Raw genomic sequence first — 17,942 nt, 5'->3', positions numbered from 1 at the left:
CCGGTTCTCATATTTCCGAATTGAAAAACCCTTCTCTTACTACCTTTCTCAACTTACCAAAATCTCCTTCAAGACCATCTACGACCACCATTGTGCCTTTACCTGACTTAGGCTGCATTTGGCATTCCTTATTTTAAGGACTTATATCTCTTTTTTTATGAAAGTTTTTAACTGCAAAAAGGAGATGAATCCAGAATGTCAAATGCAGCCTTAGTATGCCTACCCCATGAAACTCTATTTGAAATTTTAAATCACCACATTCTGGATGCTTTGGATAAATATATGTAAGAATCCACCCTCGGGCTCATTTTCATTTTTCAAGCCCAATTCCGCATATAGCGATCTAAGAAAAATAACATCCGTGATAATGTTTTATTTTAAACTTTTACTTAACCCAATGAAGTCTATCAATTGTGACACTGTCGTCCATTGGATTGGATAGAATTGGATGGTAAAGCAAACAAGAAATGGCTCAGGTAATTTTCAAGGAATCTATTTAACATTATCCGATAGAAGAAATTACAAAGCGAAGAGAACCAACAAAAAGAAACAGAACCGTATACTTGTAGTATAGGTAAATCAACATCTCGTCGCATATATCCACATGTCAAAAGCAGAAATCAAATAAAAATCTAGACACCAGTGCAACCAAACAGAAAATAACAAAAATAACAAAAAAAAAAGAGTTAACAGCATATCACCCAAAATGTCAATGGTAGTACATCAGCTGCTGACTGGATGAATTGTTAGCATAACCATCATACATGGTTTGGGATTCAACAGAGCTCAATCCCATTGAAGCCGCTACAGCAAGGCCCTGCTGACCTGCCATTTGCATAAGAGCCTGTCCCGAGAGTCCAGATCCAGCAGTCTGGCTCATGGCAAGCTGGCGCTGGTAGGCCAACAACTCGGCTGCAGAATAGCCCCGATTCATTCCAGGAGTCGGGAGTATCTGAAAGGGAGGGACTGGAGGGGGCAGTGGACTTGAAACAGTTCCTGGAGGGGTGGGCTTACTACCCCACGAACACTGTAAACAAACAAATCCAAAAACACGTCTTAGGCATGAATAATGCTACAGTCAACAAAAAGTATGTTTTATGATTTTACACAAGGGTCTCAATTAAAGCTGTTCCACCAATCATCATCATATTGATGCAGGTATTTGTCGAGCGAAACCATAATAAAATACTTATATAGAATCCCAGCTATTACAAGGGCTATTTCTTGGCAGTAGGCAGTTTGGCAATCACTTGAGATAAAATCAATGGCCAGGAATATAAGCCAGACCTGATGGGATAACTGCACTGCAACCATCACATCTAGGCGCAAGGTTGAAATTAAATTTAAGCTTCGCAATATACTTTACCTTTGAAAAAATTAAAAAAACAAAAAAAAATACTTCGACCTAGAGGATTCCTTCCCCCCTCCCACTCAAAATACGAAATAAAAAATGTTATACTGGCTCCAAATTCAATCGCATGGCAGGTACCCAAACTCCAAAGAGATTTATAGAAGGGCATGACGGAAACTTTGTAGTTAACATGACAAGGCAGTGGTTCTGTTGTTTCAGCCTTCCTCCGGGATGCACCGAGTCGTCAGTGCCCAAAGTTTTGAGTCAACTGATCAACTTGTTGATGCTCTAATATAGAAGCGGTTTACAGCAAGGATGCTAAAATTATTGCATTGTTATGCAACTGCTGGAATAACCATATTCTTTTCATTTGTACTGATAGAACAGACGTATCCTCCCTACAAATATTTACAGTTCCAGCAGTGTGTCTTTGCTGTAGAACATTGTGGTATATTTCAATAAAGCCCACCAAAAAAGATGCCAAACTACAGTTAGGATCAACGACATTTCGTGGTAGAACATAAACTTTTTTTATTCCTGTAATCCCACACAAAAAGATCCTAATTTCATGGCACCTATGGTTATAGTTTATACCATCTGATCATCATGCCCTAACCTATTGTCGTGCTTTGTATTAAATGAGGGCAACAGTCCATGAAAGGAAAGAGGGGAAAGCAAGAGTTTATCTGGTAATGATATCTTACCTTCATGGATTTTCCACATACAATCCTCCCATTAGCCATTTGAATGGCCAAAGCTGCTTCTTCATGACTGTGGTACCTGACGAAACCAAACCCCTTTTCCCTCTGGATGCGCACCTCTTCAATAACCCCAGCTCCAAGGGCATGGAACTGACGATGAAGTTCCGCTTGTGTCACCTGGCAAGGAATGTGATTATAAGGTTCATGTGTCTTGTGATATGAGGAATTGGCGTGAAGTGCAAATAATTGTTCAAAAAAGAAACCAGACCCTCTTGTTGGTCACCTCCTAATGAAGATGTTATCAAACCAAATATTGATGCAAGCAGCTAGAGGAATCGGAGCCCTTTTGAAGTAGGCAGTGTTTCTAGAAATAAAGGTCATGTCGCTTTTTCTTCAGGACCAGTGGGTATGGGGGGGTCTCGATCAGGGCTGAATTTCTTATGGTCATTCAAGGGGTGCAAATAGCAAAAGATTTAAACACAGACAGTTGATTGTTGGACACTCCAAGCTAGTAGCGGGATGGCTTAGGAAGCTGAAATCTGTATTTTGGGTGACTGGATTTACAGGGATGAAATAAAATGCTTAAATGGTTAACCAGCAGCATGACTTTTGAGGATACAAGGGGTAAGAAGTTCGGCTAATGGGATGGCTGATACTTTAGCCAAGCAAGAGGTTAATATGGATATGAGAGAAGAGAACCTATAGTGATGTTATTATCATTGAAAAATAATGCTAACATAGACATAGGGGAGAAGACTAGATATTTGGTATCAGACTAAATACCTCGTGAGCAAGATTGCCAACATAGACAGTAGTATATGCTGGATTATTTTCTGGTGCCTCCTCATTGGTATTCTCTGGACCTCCATCTGCATTGTTTTTGGGGGGTGGGGGGAGATAAAAAGTAGCTCAGCACACCAAACTCCCATGAAGGTCATATTCATTCTGTTATTTGCATTGTAAGAACTCTTAAGACACTGCTCAAGAAGATGCTCCAATCATTGTACTAAATGTTTTAAAATGTAACCGACATATGAGTGCCACTTCTACAAGAGAAGCCTAGAGCCAGATACCTAAGACTATTTTGAGCCCACGAATACATGCAATTGTGTCATTGATTATTGTATATGGTTGATACTTTAATTTAATCAGTGTTTTAAAAGCAGGAGGCACAATAAAAGTACAAGGGCCTTCCAGTGCCTGAGGCACAAGGCAAGGTGTGTGCCCAGATGAAGCAAGGTGCAACTTTTTGAAAAAAATAATAATAATATATGAAAAATACGGAAACCTGAACTTCAAAAAAAAATGTTTTAAAAATCCTATTAGCTCAAACCAAAATACGTAAGCATATAAATATAAAACAAATCCAAAGTGAAAGTGAAAGAAAAAAGATGTGGATCATGTTGAAAGTGCTTCAACCACTCAACAATTCAAGAATGTGAAATTCTTAATATATCTCCTAGTGCACAAGCGCCAATGAAAAGGTAAATAAGAAGTTTCGGTCTATATAAGGGAGTTGGTTTGTGATTTTGATCGCAATTCATTCTATTTTAGAGTTTGCTATCTGATATCTTGACGGCATCAAAAAGGCTTCATGCATTCAAAAGGTCTTTATTTTCTGCTTAGTTAATAAACGATAAGAGTGCAACAAGCAGTGCAAGGCAACACAGGCACACACCTTTTACCTATTGAATGGGGCATCACTTAGGTTCAACCAAGGTGCATGCCTTGAAACGTGCCTTACTTGTGCACTAAACACTGGTGCTAGTCAACCATTTGAAACTAGTTATCATCACCATGGTGAAGTAATGACTAGATTTGGCATCTCTAGTCAATTGCCAGGCACTTACTAGTTGACCAGAAAAATAAAAAAAAAAATAAAAAATAAAAGATGATGATCATCATTATCATCATTTAAGCCTCAGCTTAGCCATATGGGGTCAGCTACATGAATCCTGTTTCACCATTCCATTCCATTAAGACCAGAAAAAAAAGTATTTCTGAACTTAAGATATCGATGCCATTGCATAAAAAGGTTTATGTTGCAAATATGCAATAGAAGAATGATATTGTACATTTAGTTTGCATTGTTTGGTTAACATAAAAAGTTAGACCACACAGGCAAGGATAGGGAGTTATGCCTTTGTTTATTCAAGAAAAGTGTGAAACCTTTGACCATTTGATGTACCACCCCTCATTTGTGGCAATTCCATACCAATACATCACCAATCGGAGAACTTAAAAGAACCTATATACTTTTATCTTTATGTTTTTTTTTTCTATTTAATAAATTATCAGGAATTGTATTCCAATAATCCCATCACAAGTACTTGAACAAAGTTTGAAGTATTGATACTCTTGACTTTTTTTTTTTTGATCAATGATACTCTTGACAAATTGCATGTTTCATTTTTTTATTTGACAATTTGTCAGGGGTTATCATGTGACCTTTGTTATAGGTTAAGGCCAATGAAATAGCCTAACTCCAAGGAAATAGTGTATTGATGAGATCAAAATTTTATATGAATTGTATGATACACACTGATACATTTGGATATCTTGAACCTTGCTTGAAGCAACCACATGCATATATAAACGAGTTGGGATCACCAGCCAACAAAATACATTCCAACAACCCACCAACTGATCTCACAACACACATCTCATACATGGTGGGTCCAAGTATCATGGTGAGATGTGTGGTGTTAGATCAAGTTGGCAGAGGGTTGGAATGTGTTTTATTGGCAGAAGATCTCAACTCTATATAAACGATAAAAATACATATCATGTTATTTTAAATAATTAAAGATAAAGACAAACAAAATAATTGAAGTTACAGCAGGGGGTGGTGATAAGTCATCTGGTGTCCTCTTTGTTCTTTTCTTTTCTTTTTTTTTTTTTGATAAGTAAAAATAATAATTTTATTAAAGGGAAAAAGAAGTTACAGCAAGGGGTGATAAGTCATCACCCGAATACAAAGATCAAAATTCAGATTAGAGAGCATTCTCCACAATACATACCTGAAAATCCAGGATTACTCTGGAAGAATCAGCAACCAGTCTTTTTTTTGGTAAGTAAAAACATAAAATTTTATTAATAAGAAAAACAGATACAAGCTGTTCAGGTGTCAAGATGACACCTAACTCAAAGCAAAACATAAATCAAGAGCTTCAGTTCAGACTGAACTGATTCATATTACAACTTTAAATTTCTAAGGAATTCCAAAAATTATCTGCAAAGTCTGAGGGACTAGATTGCTCAAATTCTGGAAGACACATAACCCAGCTGGTGATGAGTTTGCTAACCGAAGCCACAATCTCTTCAGTACTCCTTTCCTTCAAATAGCCTCCTATTTCTCCCCCCCCCCCCCCCCCACAACAGAACCCAGTGCAAAAAGAATGTATCTTCACCAGTCTATCACTGATCTGCCCACAACAGCAACCATCTCGTCCATGTTGCAGGCTTTATCTTCGAAGATCCTTCTGTTCCTCTCCTTCCAAATGTTCCAGCAGATTGCAAATGGGATACAACAACATGGCAACTTTACCTTCACACTCCCCCTCAGCCTGAGCCAAGTGGAGAAAATTTCTGCTGTTGAAGTTGGGTGGAAGCCTGAGACCCCAAACGTAGATGTGAACACTTCCATAAGAAACTTGAGAACTTACAAGATATGAATAAGTGAGTAGCATCCTCTTCCTGCCCCTCACATAGACAGCATCTGTTAGCCATGCTAAAACCTCTAAATTTCAGATGATCAACTGTCAATACACTGTCCAAGGCTACCAGCCATGGCTACTCAAATCCCACAATACCACCATACCCCTTGACATACCCAGTGCATCCAGCTCAGACCACTCTCCTCTGTCTGACCCCCAAATCTCGTTCATCATCCTTAAATCAAAATGCTCCAGCTTAGTTTCCTGTATAAGAACCACGTCAGGACTATGCTTCCTTAACAGAATCCTAAACAGCCATGGCTACTCGAATCCCACAATACCACCATACCCCCTGACAGACCCAGTGCATCCAGCTCAAGGTTCAAAATATCATTACATATCGGCCAATATGTGTCATATTGGGGCCTTCCTGATATGCCCCTACAGGGGGTGTATCGGGTCAGGCCATGGTTCAGAGGGTAGTTGGGACTTAAACTGACCCCTCTGAACTGGTTTTGTAAAAATAAATAACTAAAACATAAAAAAAGCACCGATACAGCTATCGATATTTAGAACCTTGATCCAGCTCAGACCACTCACTCTCCTCTGTCTGACCCCCAAATCTCGTTCATCATCCTTAAATCAAAATGCTCCAGCTTAGTTTCCTGTATCAGAACCACATCAGGACTATGTTCCCCTGACAGATTCCTAACCACTTCTCTCCTCTTCCGTCAACCCCGCTATTCATCCCACCCCCTTTTCCCCTGTTTCTTCAGAGTTCCCCCCAATCGCACTCTTTTCTTGTTCCACCCTTCTAGACCTTTTGTACAGATCAATGGCCTTTCTCACCACCTCTTCTCCCATGAAAAACAGACCCAATGATTTGCCTACCTCAATCTGTCTTTCTGCCAACTCTTCTATGCCCACCTTCCTCCTCCCCACTTCTGACACCAGTCTTCCTTCCACCTCTCCATTTTCTTCCTGAGTGTGAGCTGCCTTACCCCTTGAGACCTTCAACCACAATTCTCCCTTTCTCGCCTTGTCCTCCACATTATCTTTCATTTTTTTTCTTTCTATTATATACCTTTTCTTTCTCCTTTGCCCCTCTTTCTTTTTGTGCCAGACTTCCCATCCCCTTCGAAAGATCCCAACTTCCTTCCCCCTTCAAAATCAACCCCAGAGACACCTCTAATTGAAGGACAATTAGGGACGAAAAGTATCCCAGGGGGAGAAGAGATCTCAGCCAAAAATCTAGGAGCTATCCTTACCTCATCAGACTCCCTCGCCTCTTCCTGACTGGAACCTCCTTCGGCCCTGTTTGGAAGTATCTCAACCCCAGCCATAGTGGATCCTTTGTCCCCAAAGGCCATATCCCATCCACGACTGCCATCCTGTCTCCAATTGTCTTCTCCATTCTAACTTCTCCCACCCTGTTTGGAAGTCCCTCAACCCCATCCACGACTGCCGTCCTGTCTCCAATTGTCTTCTCCGTTCTAACTTCTTCCACCCTGTCTTCTTCAATGGTTGCTTTCTCTATTTGTCAGTCGCCACTAACTTGTCTCTGTCCACTGATTCCGAATTTGCTCCCTTCTCCACCCCATCTAAATCTGCCCAAAGGAACTTCACCTTCCCTCCCTCCCAAACCCCAATCTTCTCATTCCCTGCATATCTTGAGATCACCCAAATCTAATCTCCCCTGTTAGTCGATTTCCTCTTCCTGGTCAAAGAAGAAGACTCAAAATTGCCTTTCTTCGCAGACATAGGAGAAATTTCCAAAGATCCCCTTGAGTTTTTTTACCTTCCTGCACCTTCTTTTCTTTTTAAGCTCAACCGCCAACTTGCTGAATGGTGGTCTTCGTTTCTTTTTAATTGAGAGAAGCAACCAGCTATTGCCTGTTCCTCCCTCCCCTTCTTCCCCAGTCCCTCACAAGAGCCCCCTCTATCCTTCAGGTCCACTTCCATCCCATCCACCTGTCCCTCCTCTTTCTCATCCCTAGCCACCTCGTCATCCACGTGTATCCTCTCACATAAACCTTGATATGATTCAACGTCTTCTTCCTCCCCCTCCCAACTCTTCAACTTCCTCCCTTCCTCCTGGCCTTCCTTTGCTCTCTCCCCTGAGATTCAAAGCAGCCGGTACCTTCACCAGACCATACCTCCCTTTTTCCCTGTGATTTGATTGTTGTTTCTCCACACTGTGATAAGTTTCATCAGCTCCTTCTACCATTAATCTAAGTTCGTACTACTCCCCTGCAAACTCCACCGTTAACCTCCCAGGTACATCTGCTGGGTTTTCTACTTCAACCAAAATCCTAGCAACATCTAGCTTCTCCCATATTCTACTGTGATCATCATATTTTAGGAAATCCCCGGATGTTCTAGCCACTTCTACAAAGGTAAGAACACTCCACACATGAAGTGGGATCCCCACGACACCAATCCATGTTGTGTAGCTCGCCCTTCCCCCATTAAGCTTCCCCGCTGCTGCGAACCAATCCAACCTTAAGTCCATTTCCCTTTCTTTTACTTGTTCCCTCTTTAAGACCTCTGTGAACTACCTTGAATGAAACATGAACAGCCACAGCTCCACATGCATCTTCCTCACCCCTAGCACCTTCTCTCTTCCCCACTCCAGAATCACCCAAGCTTCTAACTCCCTTTCATCCAAATCCTTTCCAATGAAATTGATTTCCTGAGTTATTGATCCAAAAAAAAAAAAAAAACTAGTTGACCTAACCAATGCTTTGTCATACTAGACAACTACATCATGAGAAGCAACCAACCAATTAGTGATGAAGTTAGTTTCACCCTCAATTGACCAGTCGGTTGATTAGTTGATAACTAATCAATGCTTTGATAGCATTATTTGAAACTAAATTGGTTTATATTTTCCTTTGTAAGAACTAAGAAGATATATTGAGTAACTTCACTCAATATTATCAGACTTGGATTAGAACCAGAATATTTTTGGTCACTGAACCACAGACCATACAGTTCAACTGTTTAGTTGAACCATCACAATTCACCCAAATGAAAATGCAAAAGATAAATAAATAAATAAACAGAAAATAGAAAATGACTCCATATTGTCCTTTAAAGCCATTTCACATAAAAATAAGCATAAACAATAAATATTAGAGGTTACAACACCAATCAAAACAACAACATTTCTAAGAACCAGGCAACTTAAAAAAAAAAAAAAAAGAAGAAGAAGAAAAAGAAAAACCATTTTGGTTGTAGGTTCTCATTTCTGGCAATCCCAACACTCCAATCCAGTCTGACTCTGACAACACTTACTTCACTAACTGAGAAGACTTACATTCTTGGAGGTTGTCATGCCAACCTCTTCACAAGTGTAGACTCCTGTGGCCCATGCCACAAACCTAGGTAAGACAATACATGAGACTGGAAGCCTAGAATGATGAAATAACACATATATGGATGACTTGTAACCAATCCCAATTTATCTTAAAGTCTAAGTTATCCAGAAAATGCATGTAGTCCAGTTATAAGTAGAAGAGTTACAAAATACCTGAAGATCCATTTGTAAGTATGACCGTTGTTTGGTTATCACTGTTTTGTTTGTCTTCATCAAAGCCAGCTCCTTTAGTTGCCCAATTACATCTTATTTGCCTATTCCCAAGCCATTTCCCTGAAAGTCGGGAAATTTGACAAAACTGTCATGTGAGTTCTTTTATTTCTGAACCTTAGAAAAAAGAAAAGTAAACAGTCATTAGATGCCTCACCAGTCAAGTCATTTATAGCACTCTGCGCATCCTGCAAAACAATCATATTGGAGAAGGTAATTAATGGCTAACATTGTCTATGTGCAAGTTTCATGTTTTCAATCATCTACAGAATAATGCCGCTGATGCTAATAGACATTCTTTCTCTGTTTTCGAAGCAATTATGGTCATTTCATGGTGGTTAAATCCTTCTATTATGTTCTCATGATAGAACCAACTTGAGCAATCAGGTATTAGAAAAGTGTGGTGTAATATGATCCCACCAAGGGTGGAAGCATTTGCTTGGTTGCTCTCTTTGAAAAACACATTGACCATGGATCATTCAAAACCTAGATGTTGTCATTTGACCAGCTTCTGTTTATGCCTAAAAGCTGGGAAGACAACACATACCATTTGTTCATAGTGCTGTCAATGGATCGTGTAGGGTCCATTTAGGCTATACAACCAGTCCAAAGAAGACCCTGTAGGGTCTATAATGGGGACTTGGGTCTTTTGACAATAAACCTATTTATTTGTTAAATTGACACATTTGGACTTAATAATATGATAATACTACAAGTATATAATAAGAAAAATAGGTCTTTCTTATGGTGAAAGAGAAAAATAAGCTGCAATCGGGACACATAAAGCAGACAGGATGCTATATAATTGAGTCAGTTCAGTTCGGGTAGTGTTCATTAGGACCTAATTTCTTGTGTTGTTTACAAGATCAAAATCCTGGATATCTAGGTCTTGAAGGGGTGGACTACAGACCTAACTTTTGGCATGTTTTGTACAAAAAGGTGGCTCTCAGACTCAAACTTCTTCCAGCCACATGAAACTTTTCTTCTTCAAGGGCATCCGTTGGTCAAGGAAAAAAGGCAAAAATATTTTGGATCGTAATTGCATTTTGTTGTTCTTTGAGACATTTGGAAGGAAGAGAAACAAAAATTATGGTTTTTATAGAAAGTATCAGTCTTCTAGAAGAATTATGGTTGACATTAGTTCTATGATAATGGAGTGGTTGCCGGTGCATCTTGAGTATGAGGACACAGATACTAGATAGAAAAGCATTGGAATCCAGACTTTGGATATTCTTTTTTATAATAAAAGAAAATTTATTAAAAGGAAAACTAAAAATAGCTTTATTTCTATGATAGATTTTTTATTGGTAACTGGTACCATAATTTATCTATCAAAAGAAGTCTTTTTTTTGCCCATCAAAAAAAAAAAAAAAAAAAGCTTTCCTTGAAAAGTGATATACTTTGGATATCGATTATTAAGTTTTCAGAAAGAATGAAGACAGTGTAGACTTAATATGTTTTACATTACTTGAGATTTTATTTTAGGGCAGCCCTTGCTGCCCAAGATAGTGTAATATGGAATGTTTTGTAATGAGGGTTGTAATTTGTCATTTTTATGTTTTGTTGTCTTCCATGATTATGTATTAATGTCTCCACAATTTTTTTATCAATAATGTCTCCCCATCACTTACCAAGTTTTAAGAATTTTCTTTTTACGAATTTACATTTTGCTAGAAACACATAAAATGAAGAGAGAAGTTTCCTAGACCAAATTGAATCTACCTCCTTTTCACCAAGCCAGGACAGGAATTTGGAGGCTTCTTCCTTAGGAGTCAGTTCTAGCTTGGGGGGAAATACTCATATTTAAAAGAACAATACCTGTTGGTTACGAAAAGAAACAAAGCCAAACCCCCTTGATCGCCCAGTTTTGTTATCCCACATAACCCTTGCATCCCTGCAAAACAGTTTGAACAATAATCAATCAGATATGCACTCAACTGAAGAAGATCCAAAACAACGCTTAAATTGTAAAGTATCACTGCAGTAGATATTGGAGTTCAATATAATAAAACAAGGTATCTTAAAAGAAATGTGGAACTTACGAACAACTTGGATATACTGAAAAGCATGCAAATAGAGTTGCATCAGTGACCTCGGAACTTAGATCACCAACAAAAATATTGAAATGCCCTACCAACAAGGTCAGGTCAATTAAGACATAGAAGAACAAATGGACAATCCACATGAACGAAAACTGGGGGAAGGGGGAGGGAGAAAGATGTATGAAAGAACAGCAAACCTGAAGTATCCTCTCTCTGGCCACTAGCATATGCCCAGTTTACTTTAATTGCCTGGCCATAGCTGCAAATGTATTAAATAGCAAAAAGTCAAAAGAGAACTTATAAGACCAGCAATACACAAGGAGTTAAAATACAAGGTGCTAGTTTGAATCAGAAAGATGAAAGAATATAACCAATATTTTAAAAGGTGTTTTGAGGCATACTCCAGGCAAGGTGCACTCAAAACACCCTGAGGTGTATGCCTGGAAGCATGGATGCCTCTAAGATGCACATTTCAAATACATTTTTCATGAGGTGCATGCAGTACGCTTCATTAAAGAAGAAGAAGATGAGGAGGTGGAGGAGGAGGCTTATGCTTCCTTGCACTTCAGAGGCATATGGATCTTGTATCCTAAACTATGCATGCCTCTGCACTAAAAAACTCTGAATATAACATCCATACCTCAAATCAAAATAACCAAATTGGCAATTGAAGCATTCCAAAGACAAACATTCAATTTTTAATTTGGATTTCCATCTAGCATTGCAATGCTCAAAATAACAATTAGATAAGCATTGCTGAAAACCAAATCTCCTTAAAACCAGGTTTTAGCAGCAATTAACTGTTGTGTAGTCCTCATGAAAATTAAGAAGTGTTAGTTAGATAAACAAGTTCCAAATAGATCCCCAAGCCCATTGTGTATGATTTAAGAGAGTGCAATCTTACAGTTGTCGTCCATGCAACGTCATTATAGCAAGTGCTGCAGACCTTCGATCATGATAGTCCACAAACCCAAAAGAAGACTGAAAATAAAGAATAAAAGAATCTAAGCATCACAGGAGGTTAAAACAAAGCAGGATCAAGTTTCAAGGCATAGACAATCGGCATTTATAGGTGAACAATTTTTTCTGTCTGCATAAGAACTAGTAAAGACAAATGCCAGATCCCAATACATCTCTAAGTTATTTTTGCAGACAACTAAAATGGAAGAAGTGGATAAAATTGAAAATTTGAAACCAAATTTTCTTATTAGAAAAACAATCTACAAAGCAATATTGTCAGACTCAAACCTGACTAGACATGTTGACTCGTTAACTGGTGACAAGAGAGCTTTCCAGTTCCCAGTTGCATACAATTCCAGACACCAGAAGTATCTTTACCCTATTAAATCCCTTCTTTCCTTTTCTCTTAAATCTCCATTGGCCCGGACCTTTTGACTCCCAATAAAACAGGGGTATAACTTGGATGGGTTTCGAAATTTGGATCAGCTGCAATTAACTCAGCTTTTATTGAGTCCCCAACACCAATTGAACACCAAGTATAACGCCACTACATTACCCTCCTCATTTTTGAAAATACTCCCAAAACCAAAGGACCCCAGATTACCAACACTACTACCATCAAAATTCAGCTTTAAAAATCCTCTGTTTGGTTTCATCCATTTACATGCCTTGTCACCTCCCTCCTTTTCACCGAAAATGAGCCCGCTACTGCAGCCCAATTTCTCAAGATGTCATCCATAGAAAGGGTGACAAAACTCCAATATTTTTAATCACAAAGCTGCCCTGTAGATGACACAATCAAAGATTTGCTCACGAACCTCAATTCTTTCCTGATCTTCAAAAGTTCTAGCATTCCTTCTCTCCCATAAAGTCCATATTATTCCTCCCTTGCACACCTCCATGTGATTCATCCCCTCCTTTCTGGTCAACTCAAAGTTACTGGTGAGAACAAGTTAACCACACAATTGGGAGTATTCCACCTGCACCCAATAATAGAGAAGATCCTTACCCAAATACTAAGAGAAAATGAACAAGAGATTAGTAAGTGATAGAAAGACTCACCATTAAACTTACAAGGTATAAGGTATACACCAATGGGGGAGAGATGACCCAATATGGTCTCCCTCTTTGCAGTAAATTGCAAGTGTTGATGCTTTAATGGTAAACTTCCCGATAGAGAGCTCCCACCTTAGGTGGATAGGCTTACACCAAAACTCTTCAACAGGAAAAGGTTCCTGGGAAGGGGTAACCAAAGTTTTGAAAAACACATTTATCAAAAAAAGGTTTGAAAAACAAGGCACACATGAAAAGGAGAGAAGCAAAAGTGACCCAAATCCTACTATCTTCTTTCCCAAGGTCAAGGTAAATCCCATCCAATATACCCAACAAATTAGAAACTGAAGAAATTTCTGACTCTCTACCCCAAATTCCAATCAAACACTTCAGAAGAATTTAAAGGTACAACAGAATTAGCAATAGGTTAACACTTAAAAGAAGAAAGCGAGAACAAGGGAACAGATCCTAGGGGTGACTCCCCCACACACATGTCCTCCCAAAATTTAAGCTTACGCCCAGAAAACACATCATATCCTATAAGATTAGACAAACAAGGGGGGATATTGTGATTACATTTCCAAGAAGAGGCAAGAGAAACTCTAACTAATAATCCAACACCACATTGATTTTCATTGGGCCCATGAATACTTACCACCACTTTGTGCCACAACTTTTCTTTTTCAATTGGCAACCTCCATAGTCATTTACCTAACAAAGCCACATTCTACTTGTCCACATTCCCAATCTCCAAATCGCCTTGATATTTCCTTCTATGCACTCTTATCCACTTAATCAGATGATATCTCTTACAGCCCCCGGAGTCCCAAAGGAGATCCCTCGCTAATTTTTTCACTGTCTTCAACACCGTCTATAGTATTTTAAACACCAACATGTGATAAATTGGAAGATTTTCTAATGTTATTTTAATGAGAGTTACCCTTCCACCCAATGAAATATAGTTCCTCTTACACAACGCCAACCTCTTGGCAATCCTTAGCAACACTAGCTCCCAAAAATTATTAGACCACGAATTTGCTCCTAAAGGGAGACCTAAGTAATTAATTGAACACTCGTTTGTTGGACACCCCAAGAACTGAAAATTTTTTTGATCATTCAGTATTCAGCTATGCATTAAACAGTCCTCTTACTACATTGATCCTCCCTACTATCCAACCCTTGATCAGCTCCATTCTATTTCTATCAGCTCTAGACTCTAGAAACTAATCTACCCATTACACCAGCAATGTGGGTGAAAAGGTAATAGAGACAGTGGATCCCCTTGCCTTAAGACTCCTACAATCTCCAAACAAAATCATGAACCACGTGTTTACAATTATTGAAAAAATGAAAGGACTTTTTTATGAGTAACAATAAATTTCATTAATGGATTAGAAAATTACAAGCATTACAAACAAACAAGGGAAAATATTTTTTCGTAATAAATATTTATTTATACTAGAAAATAAAGTGGCGTTTAATGTACTATTTCTTAAAGGCAAAAATATACTTCTGGTACAAAAAAGGGAAAAAGCACTGACACATCCTCGGGGTAGTGCAACCCCATAGTTCTTCTTGTCTAACTCTTTCATACCTCTGAATGAAGTCCTTTTGGTCAAGAATTTTGTGGCCTTGATTAGCAATAAGATCATTGCCTCTCTGTATACATGCTTAACCTTCATTCTCTCCCCCTTGTCTTCGAGCATCTTTTTGATGTCTTGAATGCTAGCCTTTGCATGCAATGGGGGGGGGACCTTGCCTAACAGGCTGTTCTAGGTACAACTAAAATATTTTTTATCAATAACATGCAACTTCATTAAAATTATGGGAAAATATGGTAAATTACAAGCAGAGGGAGGTACAACTAAAATATTGAGAACTAATTGTACTACTAAATTCAATAACCAATAATACTGAGAACCAATAGTTGTACTATTAAATTTGAGGGGCAAATTTGTTCTCTGAGAAACCAGGATACAACTAATTGTCTTTTTTTTTTTTTTGATCAATTACAACTAACTACTACTAATCGTCTTTTGCTTCATTCTGAAAGGTAATCAGAATATCAGAAATGTTATAAGCAAGCCAAAAATATAATCATAAAAACCTGGCAATGGTTATAAACAAACCTTTTCTTTTCTGATAAGTTTGCATCCCTCAAGTGGACCAGTACTCTGGAAAACCTCTGCAAGAAGACTCTCGGTCACATTAGGATGGATATTACCCACATACCTGAAGAATCATGACCTATCAGATTAAAAGGTGATGACATGGAGAAGGACAACCAAATAATGAATAAAATTGAAAGTATGCCAGATTAAAATTTAGCACTCTCAATCATGTATTAGTGGTAATCATGGATTGAGCTATGTGGCAGAAAAAGATTGAAACAGCTGTCCCAAAAAAATAAGCCCATTCCGCTCATAAAATCTAAAAAAGTAAACATCCCAAAAGTTCTCTAGTTAAAGTACCTAGAATAGGCTGTTAAGGGCATGAACCACCATGAAGGGAAAGTAAAAGAAAAGAAAGGAAAACAAAAGAAAACTGTTGCATAGGACTCACACACTGCGGCATGAAGATGAATCAAATCCAGGAGGCAGATTTCCACTTGGAACCGGCTCCATCTGCAAAATGTAAAAGTAAAAAAGAAGAAAATGAAGAAGATAACCTAGAAAACCTAAGAGGATGCCCTTAAAAAGAATGAAAAGAAGGACCCACAAATATCTAATAAAAAACCCTAGCCAACAACTCACACTCTAAAGCCAACAAATAGGAGCAACGGGAAAAAAAAACTGCAGTTGGTCCATGCTAGAACAGATAAACCATACTAAAGTCATGAATGAGCAAGGATGACACAAGACAACAAATGAAAAATGAAAAGAAAGTAGGAAAATGACAAAAAATTGTAATAAATTCTTTCTACCTGATGTAAATTTGCAGTTACCAGTTAGAAAAAAGATAAGACTAAAATGTACAGAATTTGCAAACCCAGTGAGTCAAGAGAATTATGTGGTTTTAAGTTGTAACAAAGCGCACGAATACAACATATTAAAATTTCCTAATCCTTACCAATCAGTGTACCTAAAAATCAAAGTCTGGGCCCAAATTTATTGGAATTTGAGGAATTCTTTGAGATTTCAAGAGAAACTAAGGCTCGGTTTGGAAAGAATTCAAATACAAATATGTACTGTGTAAATACATACAAAATATAAGATTTTGTAGTTTATACTCCTTCCAAACTGAGCCTAAGTGTCAATAATTTATATCTTTCTATTCTTCCCACTACTTTCCCATTATTATTGGTTGTCCTTACCTCCTTTCCTCCCCCAATTTTGCATTATTTTTTCCTCCATAGCTACCAAAACAAAACGTCAACTTTTTGAAATTTAATAAAAGTTAACCTTTTCATTGGTTTGAATTTAGCCAAATTCCGTAAAACACAAGAGCTAACTTCAGTGTTAAATTTACACTAAGTCACGTTTTAACTAAAATAAGCTGAAGTGTGAACAAAATAAATCTTGTGATGAAAACAAGAAGACATTTCAAGCGAAGTCACTCGGTACAAAATCATCCAAAAAGAAAAGAAGATCTAATTAGACCAAACCCCAATGAGATGGAAGTAAGAACGTGTTAACGTTCAATTAAAATGAAAACAGGTTCGCACACATAATTCAAGCAAAGTAAACGAAATAAGCTCTGAGAGATAGAGAAAGAGAGAGAGAGAGAGAGAGAGAGATCAAACCTGAGACATCGCGGCGGCAGCGAGCACGGGATGGTAGAGCTGCTGCTGCTGCTGTTGCTGCTGTTGAAGCAACGCCTGTTGCATTAGGGCATGTTGCTTCAACCTCTGCTGCATCTTCCAAAGCCCTAAAACGCCTCCAACAGAAAAAATAGAAGACAAGAAACCCTAGAAATCGTCAGCGAGACGATTTTCACGCTCCGTCTCCAGGATTTGGACAAGAATTGAACGAAATGATGCAACGATCTAAGAAATCAAAGTGAAATGTCTCTGTCGATAATGCTGAGGAGGAGGAGGAAAGATCTAAAATCGAGGTTTGGAGGTGTAACCTTGCAAACAAGTTGTTTCCTCTCTCTGACGTGATTTTCTTGGGAGAGAACAGTCGGAGGATAAAATAAACTAGATTCGTTTTTGGTTTTGTAGATATTTATAGCATGGGTCATGGGAAAATCTATGATACCGAAAACCCATGGTATCGGAACAGTTTTGTCGAATCAAACACCACGCGAAATTTTGTTGAAAACCACCTCATTGGCTAAGTTTTTCAGGCATATGTCTTTCAGATATCATACTCGAATTATTTTATAATTGATAATAGATAGATCCGAATATGAGACAACGAAATATTATTTGGGATGTATTTCGTATCAATACCGTTTATCCGAAAAGTAGTGCCACGTTGGAGTCATGTTGGCGTTTCCACTTTTCAGCGTGGTTCAGGCGTTTTTTAAAAATAATTGTGAAAAATGGGCATGCCTCGTAAGTTGCATTCATCCATAAGTGATTGCTCCCGATGGTTATGTGATGTAGCGTTGATGTGTGTACTAATTGTCATCAGAACCATTATTGAA

The 17,942-nt window shown here is 38.3% G+C and overlaps 1 protein-coding gene across 1 annotated transcript; it reads right to left on the bottom strand.

Moving 5' to 3' along the window:
• Positions 1 to 480: 480 nt before the first annotated feature.
• LOC148853068 (RNA-binding protein 208-like) lies at positions 481 to 17,648 on the bottom strand. Its single transcript, XM_088943564.1, has 12 exons — positions 17,095 to 17,648; positions 15,915 to 15,976; positions 15,482 to 15,584; positions 12,244 to 12,320; positions 11,537 to 11,598; positions 11,340 to 11,427; positions 11,116 to 11,191; positions 9,455 to 9,485; positions 9,241 to 9,360; positions 2,836 to 2,921; positions 2,056 to 2,229; positions 481 to 1,027 (listed from the first exon to the last, which is right to left on the bottom strand). The coding sequence occupies exons 1-12, from the start codon at positions 17,206 to 17,208 to the stop codon at positions 710 to 712; spliced, it is 1,311 nt and encodes a 436-aa protein (XP_088799690.1). The 5' UTR covers positions 17,209 to 17,648; the 3' UTR covers positions 481 to 709.
• Between the last annotated feature and the right edge of the window lie 294 nt (positions 17,649 to 17,942).

Source organism: Nelumbo lutea, chromosome 5 (assembly GCF_056320005.1).
Source record: "Nelumbo lutea isolate HS-2025 chromosome 5, American lotus-T2T, whole genome shotgun sequence".
Lineage (NCBI taxonomy): Eukaryota > Viridiplantae > Streptophyta > Magnoliopsida > Proteales > Nelumbonaceae > Nelumbo > Nelumbo lutea.
This window is presented reverse-complemented; position numbering and strand designations above follow the sequence as displayed.

Coding starts and splice junctions, on each gene's coding strand:
- LOC148853068 (XM_088943564.1), bottom strand. CDS start 17,208: ATGCAGCAGAGGTTGAAGCAACATGCCCTAATGCAACAGGCGTTGCTT. Junction 12,321..15,481: donor AACTTATCAGAAAAGAAAAG/GTTTGTTTATAA, acceptor CTTTATTTTCAG/TCTTCTTTTGGGTTTGTGGA. Junction 11,428..11,536: donor CCAGAGAGAGGATACTTCAG/GTTTGCTGTTCT, acceptor CCTTGTTGGTAG/GGCATTTCAATATTTTTGTT.